Source organism: Sinohyriopsis cumingii, chromosome 2 (assembly GCF_028554795.1).
Source record: "Sinohyriopsis cumingii isolate HCF-2022 chromosome 2, ASM2855479v2, whole genome shotgun sequence".
In the NCBI taxonomy this organism is placed as follows: Eukaryota; Metazoa; Mollusca; class Bivalvia; order Unionida; family Unionidae; genus Sinohyriopsis; species Sinohyriopsis cumingii.
This window is the reverse complement of record NC_142962.1, coordinates 72,877,965-72,895,360: the sequence shown is the minus strand read 5'-3', so window position 1 is coordinate 72,895,360 and position 17,396 is coordinate 72,877,965. Positions and strand designations below refer to the sequence as shown.

The 17,396-nt window shown below is 35.0% G+C and overlaps 1 protein-coding gene across 8 annotated transcripts in view; it reads left to right on the top strand.

Annotated features, from left to right (window-relative positions):
• LOC149805163 (uncharacterized) overlaps window positions 1-9,843 on the top strand; it is a 53,843-nt gene extending 44,000 nt beyond the window's left edge. For 6 of the 8 annotated variants that reach the window (XM_089947926.1, XM_089947911.1, XM_089947907.1 and 3 more), the window contains exons 2-3: window positions 7,488-7,670; window positions 8,748-9,843. In XM_089947926.1, coding sequence (XP_089804052.1) covers window positions 7,497-7,670; window positions 8,748-8,993 — 420 coding nt within the window. In that variant the 5' untranslated portion in view covers window positions 7,488-7,496 and the 3' untranslated portion in view covers window positions 8,994-9,843. Of the gene's footprint in view, window positions 1-414; window positions 4,247-7,487; window positions 7,671-8,747 lie in introns of those variants that run through there. The other 2 variants (XM_089947910.1, XM_089947909.1) reach the window with 2 other exon arrangements.
• Window positions 9,844-17,396: the final 7,553 nt, after the last annotated feature.

Genomic DNA, 17,396 nt, shown 5'->3' with positions numbered 1-17,396 from the left:
GTTTCTTCTTAGAGTCATTTTGCTTGCATTATATTTAACTTTAAAGTTAATTGGTCTATTTAATGTTATTTATTTAATTTGTAGTACATACATATCTGAGAATTTATTCATGCCATCTTCTGATGTGTATTCACAATTTTATGCATCACATAGTTAATACTTTTCTGGTTGTGTGTCATACAAAGAAGACCTGTTTGATCCAGTGCACTTGCAGAAAAGAGCTAGACAGACACGTGGACAGAAAATATATTAATTTTAAGGCACGCTTTAATTATGCAGACGCAAAGGTATGTGTTGATAGATTTATATATTTATTGCAGACTGCTCGAATGGCCTTGTGGTTAGAGCATCTGCTTCAGATGTGGGAGGTCATGGGTTCTAACCCTGGTCGAGTCATACCAGAAATTTATAAAATGATACTAACAGCTGCCTCATTAGGCATTCAGCATTAGGATGTTAGCATTAGGACTGGTCGGCCTGGCATCAGGATAATGTGACCAGGTGGGGTGTAATTCTGTATGTCTGCATCATGATGCCCCAGTGCTAGACATCACTATAAACTGCCACACTGCAGATATCATATCAACATGACTGAAAGACTGTTAAAGCTACGTTAAAAATTCAAATATCACACACACACTTAAAGAGGTCTCGCTAGGATTTTAAAATTAGGAGTCCAGGTCTCTCATTTTGGTAAAAATAGGAGTCCCACTAGCAAATGCTGCAGTCACCTCCCAGAAAATGTGAACTTTGCAAATTAGAAGAACTTTTGGTTGCCACTGAGTTTAATTTTCACATTCTTTATAACATTGACATATAGCATTCAATCCAAGGAAAGGTCTTATTTCAAACACTTTGCCAGGCATAATGCACTTTCTTACACTTGGCTTCTGTTCTGTCCAAACCTTCAGTTCTAGCAACTTTAGCACTCTTCTGAATCTCATTACAATCTTTGTCAATTTGCAAATGGCATATTTTTCTAAGTCTCAACATGTCGAGTCACATGCACTACTTATTCAGCTAGGAAATGAGAACAATAATGAAAGCTAAAGTTGTTTATTTGGTGTACTCTGAATTCAATCACTGTAAATATCAGCACATTTTCCCACCGAATAGCCAGTGACAGTTTTTTAACTTGACGCCCAGCTCTCGCATCATGTTCTTTGATGTACTGTTATTAATGACCACACGTAAATCTCAGAGTCTTTCTGCCTCTGAATTTATTCATTGTAAGTATCAGCACATTTTCTCACCCAGCAGCCGGTCAGAGTCTTTGAACTTGCTGCCCAGCTACTGCATCATGTTCTTTTGATGTACTCTTATAATGGAAACAGGCTCATTGTGGGGTCTTTCAGCCACGGAATTCTTTCATTGTAAATATCAACACAGCTTAATTGATAAACATATTTTCCCACTCAGCATTTGTCTAAAGTAGGACTGGCAAGTCTGTGAATTTTGCCGCCCACTTATTACATGCGTACAGAAGACTCCCTGCTAAGTGATTTTCTGCGTACCAGATAAACGATTTGCGTCCAGATATGTGTGATTATGCGTTTCTGAGACCTCTGACACTGCCTTTCATTGCATGTGATAGCAGTCCATTATCATCTGCAAAGTCCAGATCTTCCAGTATTTTAGTCAAGGTCCACTGTATTCCTTGTGATTGGTCCATTCCATCTGCATCAGCCAGTCTATCACAATGGAGAAGATCGTATGTGAAAAGTATGCATCCTTGCTTGATGCTAGTGTCAACAGAGAAGGAAGGAGAAAAACCTGTGTTGTGTATGACATGACAGGTCATGTCTTTGTAGAGGCACTGGATAATAATGACAATCTTATCTGGGATGCCGTAGTACCTTAGCAGTTAACAAATGGTGCTTCTACCACAAATGTCAAAAAATGCTTTCCTGATCTCTACAAAATTTACACACAGGGGTGACCACCATTCTTAGGGACTGTTCTTTGATAATACAGAGTGTTACTATATAGACTGTACATGAACCACTAGTCCAGAAATCCTGTTCCTCTCTCAGTTGGGAATCTACTGCAGACATGGTTCTCTTCAAGATCAACCTTATGAGAATCTTGCATGGTAGTTGTAGGAATTGAATGCTTCACCAGTTCTGTCAGTTGCTAAATTATTGTTTCTTGGGAATCATGACAGTGTTATTATTGTGGACCACTCTGGTGACCTAGTGGTTAAAGCAACCACCTTGGATGCGGGAGGTCGTGGGTTAGAACCACGGCAGATTGATGCCAAAGACTTGTAAAAGCCTGTCTTGGTGTTCAGCATTAAGAGGTTAGTTTTAGGGCTGGTCGGCCTGGTGTCAAAATAATGTGACTGGGTGGGACATGATGCTACATGTCTGTGGCATGATGCCCCAGTGTTGGACATCACTATAAACTGCCACAATGCAGACATCGTAGTGATATGACTGAAAAAATTGTTAAAGCTACGTTAAAAATCCAAATCACACACACACTCATGACAGTGTGGTCCTTCGCCCACTCATGCAGCATTTCTTCTTTGCTTATATTTCCTGTAGAAGGTCAGTAAGTGTGTCTGCTGTAACTGTAGAATCTACTTTAAGGCTTTTGGTAGGATGATGTCTTAGCCAGGGGCATTAGTACTCTTGATTTTCCAGATTGAATATGTGACCTAATCCTTGGTTATATGTTGATATCCAGATTCTCTCCATCTTTCTTTGTCGGTTATATTTTCCACAAGTCTGCTGAAATGCTCCTTCCACCTGTCAAGCTATTCTTTTGGTTTGCTCAAGAAATTCTCATCCTTTATGTGTTGAATTTTGTCCTTGATAGTTGATGTGTGATGTTGTAGAGGGTCGACCTCTCATTTATTTTCACAGCTTTCACAGCAGTTGTGGCAGGTTTGTTGGCAAGGTCCTGCTTATCTTTCCTTGCACTCTTCTCAACTACCTTATTCTTTGTCTTATGTCCTCTTTTTTGAAAGTTCAGATATGGTAACCCTATTCACATCCATCAGAAGGTGGTTGGTCAGGTTCTCTGTTGATGAATCTGGGAATTTCTATGTAATCTTGTGGATCCAATGATGGGGAAGAACTGTCCTGCCAGTCATAAAGTCATTCAGACCAGAGATGTTAGCAAATAACTCAGTTATCATTTATTTCTTCTAGGACTTCTTTACCCATGATAGTTCCCATCCAGTTTTGTTGCTGCACCCTTGTCCATTGACGTGTTACCTATCACAAGTGTAATGTTTATCTTTGGGACTGGGAAGCATGCTGTGCATGCTCATAAATTCTTCCTTGGCTTCCTGGTCAGCAAGGTTTGTTGGAGAATTACCACTTCACAATACTATCTTTAGAAATTTTGACTGGAAATATTTCAGAATTCTGTTGCCAACTGGTTCCCACTCAGTCAGATTTCTTTTTGTTTACTTGCTTAGCATTAGTCACACTCCATTCCTGTAGTCCTCATTGGGTGGTCCTGAATGGAGATGTCCTGATTCTGTCATGTTGAGTAGGTGTGGGATAACTTCTCTTTGTGGGTTATTTGTTGTGTTCTTCATATATCAATTTCTAGGGCTTAGGAATCCCTAAACTGACATATCATTGCTCAAGAGAAAAGTACATAAAGCTGTACTGTAGTGAAACATGCACAAGCATTTGGTATGAGGCAAAAAACAGAGTATAGTTTCCTTGTGACCCTCTGTTTCTCATTATTTGGTACCACATGTTTTTCCTCTTTGCGATGTTATGTTTAGAAAAAAAGTGCAGACTGTTTCAAGAAGAATTTTTAAAGATTTTTTCTGCGCATTTAATTGAAATAGTGTGTATGATGACATTGAATTCATTTGTGTGATATCTATAATTAAAAAGGTTAATGCTGTGGTTAGTTGGCTTCCTTACACATGCACTGACTGTTGTTACATGACACATGACTCACAATTAGTTATTGCTGAAATTGTCATATTAGGATCATGTGTACTCGATTACAGTAATAATCAAGATAAAGTACTTTTTAAATTTCTGAATGCAGAATAGATTGTAAATATTCATGCCAAGACACAAACCATGTTAGCATGCATAAAAAACATACATATAACATTTTGGTTCTGTCTGATTGACACCTTCTTAGCCAACTGAAACTGCTTTAAGAAAAGTCCTGCATGCCCTTCTACACTGCTGGGAGATGATTTAGTTCTGCATCTGTATGTTAGTATGTGATTCAGTCAATCAGATGTCCTTTCTTAAGTGGATTTCAGGTAAATTTGCATCCAAATTGACTGAAATATCTTCTAAAATTAATATACTTTACACCATGACCCTGAGCAATGTTTTGTCATGGATCCTTTTGGCAGTGCCACTCAGTTCTGGCACAGTACCAGCAGTATGGTTGACAGGTTAAAAAGCATTCCAATAAAAACTTGGGTCACATACAGTATATGTACCATTTTCTTATTTTTGCCTATGTGTAAGTGATAAAGATGTTTGTTTCTGCAATAAAGGCTTGCAAATGGTCAGTTTAGATATATTTTTCTGTTTAGGTAACAAACGAAAGTGTGTAGCTATTTAGCTTCAGGTCAAATTACTATTTGTATGTCTATATTTTTATTTCAATTTTTGAATTCTGGTTATAGTTAAAATATGAATATGGAAAAGGAAACTAAATTGATAGAAATGCATGTTTTGCAAATTCACATCCATAAATAATTTTGAGTTCATTTGTACATTTTCACGCTTTTGGACATGGCTGGTTATCACTGTAATCAAGAAGAAGAAACATTTTCAGTGTATGGGGCATTCATTATTATTGATCAATGTAGTTTTCAATTGACCTCTGGAAAAATTGTTGTTGGCACTGGGAATAAATATAGTCACCTGCAAAGAACGTAGATTCATGAGTGAATTCTTTTCCAGGTATTTAACAAGTCTTGTGTTAGTTAACAAGTATTGTGTTCAGAATTGCAGTAAAGTGTAGGAAGGGTTTATAGACGCACTATTATGCCTACAAAACTAGCAAGGGTCATTCCTCTGTCGTTGGTAAGATATATTCAAAATCCCTTTTGACACATATTGTGGAGAATTTGTCATATGTAAAAATATCATTCACATGTTTAATAATTGGAGATTCTAAAACTGCTCTCCTTAAATATTTCAATATATAACTTGATCCCATGATTCAGGAGATGGGGGAGGCAATTGAATTTAAAAGGATTCTTTGTAAATTTAACATCAAAAGTATGAATTTGTATCAGAGGGAAGCCATTACAGGTGTATTTAAATAAAAGGTATTTGTCCAAACATGGACCAGCTGTAGAAAATTGCCTTTTTATCAGTCCATTTAAATTGTGTACTGCCAATGTCTCAGTTGTGCAGGAACACTGTTTAAATTGGAAGAACTTAATTTTGATGGGATGTGGTGGTTTGCCACATCCAATAAAATTCACATACCTGAAGCAGAAATATCTGATCAATACACCAAGATGTAGATAGGGTTATCATATCAGAACCTTGGCTAGCGAAGATGCCTCAACATTAATTTTTTTCATTTTAATGGATTCAGTACAACTTATGGGAGTTTTGGCACTTAAAGTGCATGAATTCTTTGCTGTAGAGTATTTAATCAATCATAAAACAGATCAGCTGTTAGGATGGTGTCATGTTAACTTCAGTGAGTAATCAAAGGAAATATGTCCATTAATTATTATATCATTTTGTCTCACTAGATGTGCCATGCTTAAATTTTTCTTTCCCCTTGAATGTAATCTCCCATTACATTGCAGTTAAACGTGTTCTTTTGATAAAGTTGATTATTAACTGCTGTGCTTCGTTCATTTGACAGTAATGTTTGATTAAATTGATAGTTGAATGTGGTTCGAAACTACTCGTGTTTGTTTCCTTTTTTGTTACATTTTATGTAAGCTAACCAGCTTGATATTAGTTGGTTTCATTTAAATAACATTATTTTCATTTGGCGTTTGATTGTATCATTCATATTTTCTTAGATTCTTTTGACATTTATGTTCAGTGAACATTTTCTTTATTTCACTTTTCATTCCATTGTATTCATTTCGCTTAATATTTATTTGCCCTGTATGGGTGTTTCTTTGTTCATTTATTATTTTTTGTTTTATTTGACTTAAGCAAGTTTCAGTTGTCATCAGCTTCTTTTGCTTGTTCTTGGTTTGCCATATTCAACTATTTATGTTGTATATCTTTTGTCTGTTTTGTTTGTGCCTCATTTTTGTTTTTAGTATTGATCTTTTTGTTTGGGCTTTAATCTTTTAATTTCGCAACCATACTTATTTAGAAAATTGTTTAGCTTGTTTTAATTTCATATTTTGGCTTTGATGGCTTTTAACAATTAGTTGTACTAAACTGTCAGAAGATGCTGAAAGGTACACGAGTTTTGTTTTCTTGGGAACAGAAAACTTTTAAAAAACAGATTTTTGGTTGCCTAGTTATGTAATATATACTATAGACTTTAATTTTTGACTCAAAGTTTCTAGTAGGTATGCATGTTCTTGCATGGTCAGAAAGTGAGATGCTTTGGGATTGACTGGTGTCCCTCCCCCATAAGGTACTGTCTTTTGGAGTGGACTGTGAAAAGAATGGACAAGCAGAAATAGTTCATGGCAGATATTTATGGGTCAAGCAGTGTGTATCCATTATCAGGATTATAAGTGTTTATAAAAATCAGTAAAGTTAAAACTACAGGATCTTGTATCAGTACAATATGGGTCTATTATAGTCTATTAAAACTATGGGAACTTATGAAAGGGCTTTGTGTGTGTGAACTGGACTTTTAACATAGCTTTAACAATTTTTCAGTCATATCACTATAATGTCTGCAGTATGGCAGTTTATAGTGATGTCTAGCACTGGAGCATCATGCTGCCGACATGTAGCATCATGTCCCGTCCAGTCAGATTATTCTTACACCAGGCTGACCAGTTCTAATACTAACCACTTAATGCTGAGCACCAAGTGAGGTAGCTGCTAGTACCATATTATTAGTCTTATGTATGACTCAGCTGGGGTTTGAACCTGTGAACTCCTGCATCCAAGGCATATGCTCCAACCACTCAGGTCACCAGAGCAGTTAAAGGGGCTGTGTATCTGGTATCAGTACTATATGGTCTATTAGAGTCAGTTAAAACTATGTGATCTTAAGAAAGGGCTGCTTTGAAAATAAAAGTGTTAATGTTTGTCTTTACTGCAATGCATACCACACTAATGTTGTATGGCAGTGCATCCATCAGGGTTCACATATAGCTGTACACTTTTTAAATGGTTTCAATAGGTTAGTTTATTAAGAAAATTTGTTTGGCATATTTCTGCTAGAACTCCCAACAGTTAGTTTTCCACCAAAAGTGATTTGAAATCTGCTTTCTTTCAGTTTCAAAATGTCTTCATGATTTAACTTTGACGTAGTAATTCTAGATCAAGTAAGGGTTGAAATTTATTGTATTTGTGATTGAATTGATATTTCATCTTTTCCAGACTTAAAAAATGTCCTCAAATGTTGCTCTTGCGGAATGTTATGCCCTGCGTCTGAAACCAGGGGAAGAACTTAAGACATCACTATTGAAGTTTGTCACAGAGAGGGGTTTGGCTGCAGCATTTGTTGTGACTTGCGTTGGCAGTGTAACCATGGCAACATTAAGGATGGCTAACAGTACTACAGTGAGTTTTTTGCAAAATATGACATACACCACTGTAGGACACTGTTTGAATGTTTATCAATTGTTTATAAACATGCATACAGAAGTTACTTTGTGCAAAAGGGATGCATAAGATATGAATAAAAATGCATGGCAATGAGCAGTGTGCTTGGAACAAAATATGTTGTAGTAACCGTCTTTTGGTATTATGATGTATTGTTTTCTAGAGTTCATGGATATAATAAAGTTTCATGACCGCATGCATCATGCTGTGAAACTAAGATTAGTTATTTATCCTTGTATGCTCCCTGCATCTATGTCTGTGTGTTCAGCTACTTTGGTGCTGTGTGGTATTTGGTCATCCAGATTTAGGCATACACATGATCAGCTGTCAGGCCTTATGACTACACATGATTAGATGTCAGGCCTTATGACAACACATGCTTAGATGTCAGGCTTTTTGACTGCACATTATCGGATGTCAGGCCTTATGACTACACATGATCAGATGTCAGTTCTTTGACTAAACAGGATCATAATAAATCATGCTGGAGAAAAGGACATGAACCATAAAGTGTGACATGCAATAAAGCAGCTGGTATCTACAGTAACAATGACTACAACAATAGTAATAATACTACAACAAGGGCAACAACAAATTTTGTTAAAAATGTATTGCACAGACAGGTTTGGTAAGTGTTTAAGTAACTTGTATATCAATGGATAATTCCATTTTGATTCTCAGATGTTTTTGATTGGAATTCAGTTACCATTCTAAACATCAGTTCTTATAGTTAGACTATTTTAGTAACTGAAATATTTGTCCTAAACGGCACTGACACTCATGACAAAAATTTTGGTTGCAATAGTTCAGTTTTTTAATACTGAAATTGGTAACATTTTATGCTTTGTAATTTGTGAAATTAAGCAAATGCAACTTCTTTGATTTGGCCAAGATAATGTAAGAATTTAATTTTTTTGGCAGTAACTAAATAACTGCATATGACGCAGAAGGTTATGTAATTTATTGTAAGGCAATTGTTTTTTCTATTCATTCTGAGTGGCGCAGGTTGTTCATCTTCGTTTCTAATTGTTTCAGATTCAGACTCTTGAGGGACCTTTTGAAATAGTATCCCTTGTGGGAACTCTCTCTGGAGGAGGCCACCTTCATGCCAGCTTAAGTGACAAAAATGGAACAGTAGTGGGAGGCCATGTTGTCGGAGACTTCTTGATTTACACCACTGCTGAGGTTGTCATTGGAAACTGTCCAAATGTCCAGTTTTCAAGAGAAATAGATATAGACACAGGTTATGATGAGCTTGTTGTTACAGCACCCAAAGGCTGAAAAAGGAAAGAACCTACATCAAAAACTGAGACTGATCAAATGTTGCAGTGTAAATAGAAGTGAAATTGAAGTGCACAAGGAATTATTATACAATAAAATTGGAAATTGTTAATAATCAGACAACGTTTGCAAGATAATTATGAAATATAATCTGATTGTACACTGATAGAATGGTAAATATTATTTAAGATGTGATAACAAAATTAATTTTTTGATAAAAAGTTCACTACTATGTCAAGAACGTAACTAAATTATGTGTGGACCTTGCACAAGCCAGGTGGGAAAATCATTCCATCATACTGATGGAAATTTAAAGATTTCAGAGGGTGTGTATTGAAATAGAATGAAAATGACACTTTATTTTCTGAATCATGAAGAATGTCACTTGAATGAAGAAAAATATTATGTTCCTCATGGACAACTACTTTTATTCTGTGCCACTAACAGAGGTGACACTATAATAAACTGTATTATAGGGGTGGTTGCTGGTGGAAAGCTTCAGGATGTTTACATATTCAGTCATAAACATGCAATAGCAACTGCTGTAGGAACCTGCTGAAATTTATCTTTTTGGACAGGTGGTCTTTTTGTAAATAGGCAGTTTTTGTTAATTTATCAGAATTTCATTAGAAGTGGATAGCATCAGATTTTTTGCTAATATGACTGTGTTTTAAAATTTCTATGCTTATATCGTGAAGAAATTATAATTATTTTATCATTAAATTGTTAAAAGATCTTAAAAATATGAGATAAATCCTTCAAAATAATTACTCAAATTGACATTGATAATTATTGGTTCATTTGAAGTACTTGATAAAGAGTACAAATAAAGAAATTTTACATATAAAAATGTTGTCTGTTTGTTCTTACTTAACTCTAACAGCAGCAATTATAACCACTGATAATTATTATTATTATTATTCAAAGTCACAACTGATGATGATTATTATTATTAGTAAAAGTCCTTGAATTGTATTTGGTTAGTCATCATTCTGTGATCAGTCCTTTTTTGTTGTAGTTCTTTAGTATTTGTTGCTATCTCTGAAAGTTAGGACTCCAGATCACTCAGAGTGTCCTTGGTCTTTTTCAGTGCATGCTAGATAAAAACCTCAGATGTAAATAGTGGCCTTTTTGAACTGCTTTCAAACTCATTGTGTCATAATAACCTCAAGGACATCTCAATGATTTTACGATCTGTCATCACTGATAGCATCATAAGCAATAGTTTTAGGCTGTGGAAACCAAATTATTTCTTCAGTCTCTTTATATACAGAAGTTTCAGGAATTAAATTAAAAATTAAAACTGCATTTCATTATGGTTGAAATACTTTGATGTTTTCAGCATCAGTCTGTCATCATAATTTTTTTTCTTCATTTGTAGCCAGATACAATTACTTCTGAGTCGACACTATTTGACTCATCAAAAAGAGACATGGATAATCCACATAATATTTAAAAAGTAGAATCAGATTTGTAGATAATTAGATTCATGGGACAATCTTTAGAATAGTTAGCAACTGACAAAAGACTTAAGTGATGCCAAATGTAAAGAAACAATGAAATATGACATTGAAATACAGTATTTTAAAAAAGAAATACTTGTGTGAATATGCGTTAGCTTTGTAAGGTTGAATGAAAAATCTACATAATAACAACCTCTATCCATTTGTCAATAAACCAATACATGCCAAGAAAGAACTTTAAATAGGCAACTGATGAATAAACTAGTTGGAGAGAAGTAAGATGCTGATTGCATTTTTGAAGTAAATTTTGAAATTCCATTGCATGATTATTCAAAGGCTACTCATAATCTCCTGAGAATTATTTATGGATGATTATGATTTATTAGAGTCACAGAATAAGTAGATAAATGATTAAAAAGTGACAAAAAAGAACCAAAACTATTATGAACATTTTTAAAATAGTGCAGCTGACATAGAAAGTTTAAACTTTAAATATAATTTGGTTCAAAAATGAAAAAAGATGTATAGTGTTGTCCTGTTTGATCAGCAACCATTGATAAATCCTACACAGAAATACAGCTTTGAGACGAAAAATAATACATGTTCATGAATTGACAAAGACTTTTAACAGTTTGAAGATACAGTATTAGATTTTCCGATGACAATGAATATCACTTATGTGCATAAAGTTTTAGACCTGGGGATTGCAGATTTAGGAAGAATATTGCCATATTGATGTGGCCACTGATGGACCTTATATGGAAGGGAAAACATTTTTCATGCATTTCTGATAGCACAACAGCACCTGAAAATCTAAAAAAGTGTGCACCTTAGTCATTATATTTTGGCCAATCCAAAACCAGTTGGTGAATTTGTATTGGGTACTGATGCATCATATGTTTGCATAGAAGTGGTTCAGAGTCTATAATACAGGAGTGACCTCAGGGCAAATTAAAACAAGACAGAAATCTGTCCCATGAACAGTAATTATATTAAAGAAATTAGTGTTTGTGGCCCTCGAATGGTCTTAGAAAATGCAATCTGGCCCTTGGCCGAAAAAGGTTGTGTACCCCTGCTTTATTAGGACAGTCAGGAATGCATAATAACCAATGTTAGTCATGCTTTAATTCAGCAGAAATAACTACTATGTTAAAAACAAAGATTTTTTTCAGTGTGATAATTTATTGAATATTTTCAGGGCATTAAGTAAAGATCATAACTGACCATCATCTCATGGTACAGTTATTTAATTCAAACAGAAGGAGCCTTGAGTGCATATTGTGTGATGGATAGATATACTTTCTGCCTATACAGAGAGAGAGAGAAAGAGAAAGACAGCATGAAGGTTATAACTCCAGTTAGGGATTTGAGATCTAAGAGTGACATTGGATAATGTTGGGTGGAAATAATTATGGGCAGATTCAGAAATATCATTTAGTACTATTGAAGGCAGGGGAGTATCAAAAGCAGACATGGGGACGTTGGGGCAGAGTCCCCTGTGGGGAGAAAGGCTCTTGCATTTTAAGCATTTCTAGGACATAAGTTTTACCAATCTAACTATAAAGTATACTTTACTGGTGTAAATGTTTGGTTAATTTGCTTGCTGAACTTTGCAAATATATATGAGACAATTAGTGCAGGGTCATTGAGAAGGCTGATTTCAAACTGTAATGGTTACCTTGTGTTCAGTGGCATCGAGTGGTCTCTAGCGCTCACCGTTATGGATCACTGCCATCTCACCTCTGTGTGCACAGGTTCGAATCTCGGGTTTGGCCAATGTGGGTATGTGAGAAAGCTTGCCAGTAGCTTCTCATGGGTTGGTGGTTCTAACCCGGGTTTTCCCAGGTTCATCCTCCACCATTAATACTGGCTGCCATGTATAGCCTATCTTTTGCTGAAAATAATGTTAAACCCTACAATGACAACAACCTTATGTTCATTGGGATTAGAGGAGGGTCTTTTCATAAGTGCCTCCCTTTTTACTGATAGAATCAAGTGATAGTGCATTTATGCTACCAATATATGTATTGTAAGATGATTTTGAAAGATTCTACATAATTAGCACGTCCATTTTATTTATAGTAAGTATCTTTATTCTAAACTCATGGGTTCCAATTGAGTCATGGGTTGTTCTTTAATGAGAATGTCATAATTAAGTGACGGAAATGCATGCTTTTACTCAACCTGGTGGAGTTTACCATGCAAAATATGAAAGTCTTCAGCTAAGGAAAATGTGACCAAAAAAGTAATTATACAAAGTATTGACAACAAACTTTGCTTTTCGTGCAGAAAAAATACCACAAAAATTACATTTACATCACCTCTTCTAAATATTGTCATAATTTTGTAGCATTTGCTTCAAAATGGTGTTCCATGTGCAAAATTCATGCACAGTGTTGTATGACCAACAGTCCTTTAAATTAATCACTGTAAACATTCATAAATCACCAGTGTATATAGGTATGTGTTAGTATTGGGACTATAACCCTTTATGCCTTCTGTATGCCCAAACTAAATTCAGAATATTTATTTTAAAACTGGAAGATAAAATTGATAATGATGTTACATGAGATTTTATTTATTTTAATGTTTAAGTGTTACTTGATGTAATTAATTTAAGCATAGCCTTCAAAGATGTAAAGGAAACTAATATTCTTTTTACTGATACTTCAGGGAGGTTTGGAAGCCCCCATCAGACCTTTCGAGAGGTTTGAACAAGGTCGGCCCAAATTATAAAATATGAAAGGATTCGCTTTTATCTGCCCATCATTCCGTAACTCTATTTACTCATAAACGGCTAAAAGGAAATTTACGGAAGAAGTTGATACATTTTTTTACCATGTGGTAAGTTTTAGAGGGATTTAGCTTTTTATTACCCTTCACACACTTCCTTCACACCTCCCCCACCCCTGGTGTTCAAGAGAGAGTAGTTCATACAAAACACATGGATCAGAAATCAAATGTATGTTTATATTTTTGTTTTATTTTTTGTGGGGAATTTTTTTAAAATTAATGTATATGGTCATAACAAAAAGATGCATACTACACTTTAAGTATTGGTTAGAAAATTATATTTCACTAAACTGACATGTGTCAGCATCCATTGAACATTCTGCATACAGTGGATATTTACCATTGGTCTGGTGGAATCTTGTGGACATTGGGAATATAATATTAGATCACCACTGTAGGATTTATAGGGACACCAGGAAATGGAATGTCAAAAATGTTCATAGGTCTTTATAAACTCTAACGGGAATTTGACACTGAGGCTATAATTTGTGTTTTGTGTGCCTTTATTGTCAATAAAAGGAAATGTAATGTTAAAAGTATAAATAAGTTTAACATTTGTGGGATTCTATTGGGTCAAACTGGAATTTAACATAAGCATCCATTATGAAAACTGTACAGGGTGAAATGTGAATGCAATGTCAAAAATTTCCATAGACTTAACATGTTTACACATGTAAAGGGGCAAATTGGAAATGTAATGTGAAAACTACATCTATCAAAATACTCAGTAATCTAATATCCAACACTTAGAAATCTATAATCAAACAGTGGTTAACTACTGTATAGTACCCCGGTATTTGCTATCCTACACCCACTTTGCTGCTATCCAAAATCAACATGATAGCACCAACACATTTTTTATTTTGGAGTTGCCATTGCCAAGTTATCTATCATCCAGTTTTCAGTTATCTACTATCTGATACCTCATGTTTACTATTTAACATGCTGTTTGTTGCAACTAACACTCATGGATCTACTAACTACATAGATTAGGATGTAAAAGAATGGTATAAAATGGAATTTTAATCCCTTATAAAGAAAACAAATTTCCCCATTCCCTATAACTTCCATTTTATCCTCTCATAAACAATATGAAGGCCTATCACCATGTAGGTTTCATATCATTCATACCATCCTTATAAAATCCAGATAACTCTACCAGTACGTACATTATCCAGTTATCTACTGTACAATATGCACACTATACCTTAAACACTCTGTTTTGAGTGTCCATCACCCAATGATCTCGTATCAGGCACCCAGTTATATATTATCCAACACTCACTCTGTACCATCAGCACACTGTTTTTACTAACCATTTCCCACATATCTACCATCCAGCACCCAGTTGTCTACTATCTAACATCGAGACTATACCACCAACGCCTTTTAGAGCTTTCAGAAACCAGTTGTTTACTGTCCAGCACCCAGATATATTCTATCCAACACTCCATTTGGCGTGTCCATCACCCAGTTCTTTATTATCCAATACCCCACATTTACTATTTAAAACACCGTTTGAAGTAATCAACACCCAGTCATATATTGATCAGTCGGGGTAGAATGTAAAATAAACAGTAATAAAAATGCCTTTATAAAACCCACTTTCCTATCCCTTATAACATCATTAGTATCCTCTTTTAAACAGAGTAAATGCTATATCTACCTATAACATCCTTATCATTCCCTTTAAAACAAAACTTGTATCACTGCCACTCATAATCCATATAACCCTACCAGTGAAGTGCAAAGAGAGATAGAAAGATTAAATATATGCTCATTATACACACAAATATACTTATAAACTATCACACATGTAGTGAAAGAAGAGGAGAGGTTTGAAGTACTATCACATAAAAGCATAACGTTTTATACGTATTAAACAGATTGGAGAGAAACAACTCACATCTAGGGGCAGGCATTAGTTTACTTGTTTACAATTAAAGAAATTTGTTACAACATATAAGTTTTAAATCTGGTGTGGAGCCAAGTGAAGTTTAGAAGTTGTAATGATGTTTGTCGCTTTGGTCGCCCTTTATTTAATTCTCCATTGCACTGCTACTCCTTGTAGCTTGATAAATACTGAGATTTGGTACTTCATTTGGTCGCAGATTTATGGTTTTGGGGGTCTTGCCACCTTGAATTTAGTAAACAGGTTTATCTTTGCTTACCAGGTTTCAGTTCATATTTTGTTTCGGACGTATTTGTCTTTATTTCATGCGATGGGTTAAATGTAGCTTAGAAACTGTTGAGACGGGAGGAGTTAAGTGTGGCACATTAGCATACTAATGGATTAGTGTCGGTGTTAGTTAATAGACAACTTAGTGCTGAAGAGAAGCAGATGATGGTACCTCACAATGGCACATAGATGGTCACTACAAATGGTGTGATGGATAGGGTATAGCACTGAATATTAGATTACTAGTAGTAGGATTTTAGTCGCTGAACGTTTGATAGTAGATCACAAGGTATTTGATTTTACCAAATAGAGATAAGCGCATGATATACCTAAACAATATTGTATTATCTTTGCGATTTGATCCTATATATTTTTCAAAATAGAGATGTAATGTTAAATTTTCGTTGACACCATAGGAATCCACATATGCTAAACTTATGGATATTTTTAACAATACATTTTCCGTTAGAAAAAAAAAATAATGAACAAAATGTAGTCTCAATATCAAACTCCTGTATGAGGTCATACAAGCCCACACTGTTCAACCATTGGATATTTATAACATTCTATTTCCCTTTATCCCTATAAGTCATAAAAATGATGGTATTGTGTTAAATTCCCATTTTCCCCAGGTGAATGTTATATTTCCGTTATACCTATTCAGTTTCACGATATTATACTTATGGACTAAATAAATCTAACATGTATTTGGCAATATCGGACACCGAGTCAGTTACCATAATCAATTCAGCACCACTTTAGAAAACAATCATGTTCTTTATGTTCTGTCATTTTCATTTCTAATTTAGTCATATGCATTTTGCTGTTAGGATTTTTGTTGCAACAAATTTGATTCAATTGCAATGAAATTTCAAACACGGGGCCCAATTTGGATCATTTGTCAGGGTCCCTTGGATTTACGCGCGGCGACCCCTGTGAGCATGGCATTTGGAAATTAACTTTTCAACAAGTTTTATATGATATTGAACTTAAAACTTTCTTCCATCGCTTTATAATTACTAGCTCTCTATAGATATATCTTTAGATATTGCTAACGCTCGGCCCGATTGAGCCAAATAGTCCAATCGCCCTGCCACTTACAGTTTTAAATTTGTTTGTAAAGTTCATTTTTGGGTACTGTTCATGTTAGAGTCATGAAACCTAGTGTAAATTGTTTCCTGTCCTTGGAACGTACGGAGACACGAGACTAAAGGCTTAAGCCATTACTTGGTATCAGTGGGACGCAAAAAATGCAGTGACATACTGTTATTTGGTCTTATATATTTTTGTCAGTTTGTATTGGTGGAAGAGCCAAGACAGATGACACGTTTGGACTGAGAGTTACAAAGAGTCATTCCATAAATAGAAAAGTAGTTTGTGAATATAATGGCTGTATATTTTCTCTTTTTCTCTCTATAAACTTAGCGTGTAATCATGGCAAAATGACACTATACTAGATCATTGGAAGTCTAGTTGTTCTCCACAACGTTGTTAACCTTGTAAATACGTTCATGCATAACATTTAGTGTTGTCGATGAAGGGAAAAGGACTAGCCCTAATCATCTTTATTCTTTGCTTTCTTGATATTAAAGGTATGAGCTTATTTTAAAGCAAGTGTTGATGTAGAAATAAATGACGCTTTGTAAAACAATCATTTTACTAACCTTTCTGCTTTCTCTCTTCCTCTCCCCCACCCCTCTCAATCAATAGTTTGGCACAAAACCTATATCATTTTAATGTGCTGGGATATGAACAATGGGTAAGCAATGGGCAATCAATGTACTAAATCTACGGATAGCAAAATATAAAAACCGTAAATATGTAACAAACTGAAGAACCAATATCTACCTCACTTGACACTGCATATGTTTTGCAACTAAACATTCTGTCAGTGGGTTGATAAAGCAGAAAAACAGTATTATAAATTTCAGACCCAACTTGGCTTCATGCAGGTTTTATAATGGATAT